The following is a 4,812-nucleotide window of genomic DNA, read 5'->3' on the forward strand; positions in this document are numbered from 1 at the left end:
TTTACTAAACATATACATCCAGTGTTTGGTTCTCATTGGCATTTAAATATTATGATTCAATTCACAGAGGCTTCTTTACACATTTTTTAATTGCGTTATTATTATATACAATAGAAGGGAAAAAGGATAAGAATATTATAATTGATTTTATAATTCTTTTATAAATGAATAAATTCGGTTGAAGACACAAAATTTTTATTTCCTTTAATGTTCATTGAAGTGATTTTCCTTAAAGATTCCTTTTACAAACGAGAAAATGTTATTTTTATCGACATATTTTAACAGCTTTGTGACTGTTTGAATTTGATAACGAAGACTTTAATGCAAATAGAATACTAACATATTTTTAATTAATGTGTAGATGTATAAACACGAAGACGTTTAAGTGAGAAAGAATTGAAAAACAATAATATTAAGTATATAATAGAAAGCTCTATAAGTATAAAACGACAAAAAGAAATGAAGTGATTTCGACGATGTCGAAGATAACGTAATTTATTATCGGTACGTACCTATACGATATCTAACATCGAAAAAATCACTTGCACTGTAACATTTCGTTTGCAAACTTGCACACATTTCTAAATTTAACGATTTTATGTCTATGATGAGTCTTTCAACTCTGCGTTCTCCTTTATTGTTCATATACTTTTAAAATTTTATCTAATAAGACTATGTCCGTTTCTTATTTATAGACATTTAACATTTTACCACTTTGACTATTCTAATTTATATACTCGCAACTGTAAAAAATATGAGGACTGCGTTACCGAAAAATTCTATAGATTTCAAATAGTTTCATAATTATAATTTACTGTCACATTGATAATGATTCGATCGGCGTCACACTTGTTGTAATTTCTTTATTGTGTTGAAAAATAATAAGGTTTCTTTGTTGCTTAACTGCTATCAATCCTTCATTTGTCGTTTGTGGTAATATTAAAGGACATACCTTGCAAGGATATTGTCTTTTAATTTTGTGCTTCCAGTCCACATGATAAGCAAGTACCATATAGTATCAGAATTCTTTTCACATTCATTAGAATCGTAATAACGTTAATTATTTTAATGAAACACAAATTTGTGCTGTTTTAGAGATCGAATATGTCTATAAAGTTACCGTTCAATATATCAGTATTTACAACATAATTTAAGTATATAAGACGAATTACCAAGTAATTCCTTTTTTCTTGATATTCAGTACTTGATGTACCCACCTAAACATATCTCCACAAAATTCACAATGATAAGGTTTTTCTCCTATATGAGTTCTCTCATGAATATGCAAATGCGCTTTACTCTTAAATTCGTTATTACACGTTTCGCATTTGTATGATACACCTCCAGTGTATACGTCCTTATTAGACTTTAAACGTTCATCATTTCTGTGCTTACTTTTCACGTGACTTGTTAGGTTTTCCTTTTGACTGCAAATAGACCATATTTTATTACTTACTATTTTTTATCTGTTAATTTAATTATTGATATTGGATTACTGAAGTATTTTCCTATCTCCTGTTGTTCACTTAAATTCTCACCTACATTTAAATTCACATAACTTGCATTGATAAGGTTTTTCGCCTGTATGAGTTTTTACATGCCTATTAAAATGCCATTTGCCCTTAAACTCTTTATGACACGTTCCGCATTTGTATGATTTACCTACAGTATAAAGATGCCTGTTAGACTTGAAACGTTCATCATCGAAATGCATTGCCAGAATGTGCGCTGATAGATTATATTTGGACCTGCAAATCGACAGTTACAATTTTTATTACTTCTACCAGTTAATTTAATTATAGATAATGAATTACCAAAGCATTTCCCTATAACTCTTGTAGTTCACGTAAATACTCACGAACATTTATATTCACATAATTTGCATTGATAATGTTTTACGCCTGTATGAGTTCTTTCATGCCTATTACAATTCGATTTTGTCTTAAACTCTTTATTACACGTTCCGCATTTGTATGATTTACCTCCAGTATGCTTATTATGAATTGCCAGAATGTGCGATGATAGATTTCCTTTGGTACTGCAAACCGACAGTTACAATTTTTATTACGTTTAATAGATAATTTAATCAATGATATTGAATCATCAAAGCATTTTCTAACTCTTGTTGTTCACTTAAATACCCACCTAGTCATGTGACCACAAATATCACATTTATAAGGCTTTTCGTCATTATGAATTCTCTCATGAATACGCAAATTGTATTTATTCTTAAACTCTTTATTACACGTTCCGCATTTGTATGATTTACCTCCAGTATGCTTATTATGAATTGCCAGAATGTGCGATGATAGATTTCCTTTGGTACTGCAAACCGACAGTTACAATTTTTATTACGTTTAATAGATAATTTAATCAATGATATTGAATCATCAAAGCATTTTCTAACTCTTGTTGTTCACTTAAATACCCACCTAGTCATGTGACCACAAATATCACATTTATAAGGCTTTTCGTCATTATGAATTCTCTCATGAATACGCAAATTGTATTTATTCTTAAACTCTTTATTACACGTTCTGCATGTGTATGATACCCATCCAGTATATAGATCCTTATTAGATTTGAAACGTTCATCTTTCTTATGCATTGACACCATGTGCGATATTAGGTTACCTTTGGTCCTGCAAAACAACCGTTACAATTTTTTATATTACATTTACCTGTTAATTTAATCAATGATATTGAATCATCAAAGCATTTTCTAACTCTTGTTGTTCTTAATACCCACTTAAATACCCACCTAGTCATGTGACCACAAATATCACATTTATAAGGCTTTTCGTTTTTATGAATTCTGTCATGACGACTCAAATCGGCTTTAGACTGAAATCCTTTATTACACGTTTTACATACGTGTGGTCTAATTTTATGTATGTTTCTATTCTCCTGATTCGAAGTTGTCGGGGAATTAGAGCGATCATCTTAAAATTAAAGATAGAACTTGTTATGAAAGAAATTAACAAGGTAACATAATTCTTATAATTTTTGGCATACTCGACTCAACACAATTAAAGCATTATCTGTAACAACAGGCTAACTTCCAAAAAGAATAACTTCGTAAAAGATCATATCGAAATGTTTGAAAAACCATTTTAAATCATGTTCTCTACCTTTCACACCGTCACTTCAAAAAATGTTTTGCTGATATTTCATGAAGTTACAGTATCATAAATAAAGAATCATCAAATCTTAAAGTTTCATATGGTGAAGTTGCACAGTGCGAAATGATAATTATGCACAATTGTGTTTCAAGGCTTCCGAAAGATAGAATCGTTTTTTATGTAATTTTCTTTTTTGTAGACATCTGTACGATTTCTTTCACCGATTTATTCAACGTTGAAGCAAAATGTTCATTTTTACATCAGCGTCCAATAATTCTGATAAAGAAAATAGTACAGAGCACGAATTAAATTTAGATACCAAGCTTTATCCTTTCAATTGCTTTTAAACCGCATCAGTGCACATTTTTAATTCGTGACGTGAAATTTTCGCAAATTTCGTTAAAAATATTGAAATCTGTTGCACCTTTAAGTTTATTTATGTAATTTTATAAAATATTGTTTGAAGTAAAAGTCTGAAAAGAACAGATTCAAAGCTTTAAATTGTTTTTCTGAAAATCTCGATACGATAATTATTGACAAAATTATTCAACATTAACGTTTTTTTATCTTTTTATGATGTAATATTTAATGTATTTATTTTGTTGATCAAATTTTAATGCACAAATATATTAATAAAACTAAGAATTATTTTTAGGGACTATATATTTCTTACTGCGCTGTTGATGTACATCTTTTGTGTCATTATCCGTTTCTTCATTTTGATTCATCTTTTCAGTATCAACTCTCAAATTCAGGGGTATTTTTCAGTTCACTTTACTGTAACTTGTTCTTTATATTACTTTCGTAGTTTACACGTTCTAAATATAATTAGTCACATTTATGTTCATACTTTTCCTAAATTATAAGAAACCCTAAAAAACAGTAGCAATTTTAAATAAAATAAAATTATAATAAACTGATAGCTGTCACGAAAAGTAATAAGATAGTAACAGAAAGCTGTGTCAAATAGAATTAGTTATTAATACTTAATGTTAGTTAGAAGTATTTAAAATTATAAAGTTACCTCTCTGACGTTGGTTGGTTGATAAATTTATTTAATTAAGATTAATTTAACGTTTATGATTTAATAACTTTTATTGAAATATTAAAAGTTGTATAGATCAAGAGCAAATGATACGTTTAAATTTAAAATTGTTTGCTCACAAATAGGCACGTCAATGTCTTGGGAACAACTGATCCAAGGTCTTCTACGGATACCTCTCCATTATATGTTTTCATATACATAAAGATATACTTATGTGTACTTATAAGTGATTCTTACGAGAACCGACAGGACATTTTGCATTATAATATAAGAATAACTGCGGAGAAATATTCTTTAGGAAAATCAAACTCATTTTTTCTGTTTTTCCTTAAAAAAAAACAGTGGTATTAATTTAAATTATAAAATCTAGAGAAATGCAATTAATTAGAATTGCGTTAACGAATAAAAAATAAATATGTTGTATTAATTAAAATTGACGCGTTAATATTAGACGATTAGTGAAAGCAGCCTTGAGGATCGTTTTGATGTGCAAAGGCGGACGCGAGTCGCACGTCACCCCCTCACCCGGCTCACCGATAATAAACCGTGCAGTCATCACTTAAATACATATATATATATTAAATAAAATTATTATTTTAAATTCTACTGACTGCTGACCGATATGACGTATATTTAAAACCATCG

The 4,812-nt window shown here is 29.1% G+C and overlaps 1 protein-coding gene across 1 annotated transcript; it reads right to left on the reverse strand.

The window, feature by feature from the left end:
- Positions 1–1,168: 1,168 nt before the first annotated feature.
- LOC108774897 (zinc finger protein 235) lies at positions 1,169–3,850 on the reverse strand. Its single transcript, XM_018541127.1, has 6 exons — positions 3,796–3,850; positions 2,762–2,942; positions 2,433–2,642; positions 2,146–2,325; positions 1,539–1,748; positions 1,169–1,427 (listed from the first exon to the last, which is right to left on the reverse strand). Exons 1-6 carry the CDS (start codon positions 3,848–3,850, stop codon positions 1,169–1,171), a joined length of 1,095 nt encoding a protein of 364 aa, XP_018396629.1.
- Between the last annotated feature and the right edge of the window lie 962 nt (positions 3,851–4,812).

Source organism: Cyphomyrmex costatus, unplaced genomic scaffold (assembly GCF_001594065.2).
Source record: "Cyphomyrmex costatus isolate MS0001 unplaced genomic scaffold, Ccosl1.0 scaffold277, whole genome shotgun sequence".
NCBI lineage: Eukaryota > Metazoa > Arthropoda > Insecta > Hymenoptera > Formicidae > Cyphomyrmex > Cyphomyrmex costatus.

What these genes read in the sequence shown, in the direction of transcription:
- LOC108774897 (XM_018541127.1), bottom strand. Translation starts at nt 3,850, where the DNA reads ATGAATCAAAATGAAGAAACGGATAATGACACAAAAGATGTACATCAA. An exon ending in AGATGTACATCAACAGCGCA is followed by an intron (nt 2,943 to 3,795) that starts GTAAGAAATATA and finishes TTTAATTTTAAG; the next exon opens with ATGATCGCTCTAATTCCCCG. An exon ending in ATTTGTGGTCACATGACTAG is followed by an intron (nt 2,643 to 2,761) that starts GTGGGTATTTAA and finishes GTTGTTTTGCAG; the next exon opens with GACCAAAGGTAACCTAATAT.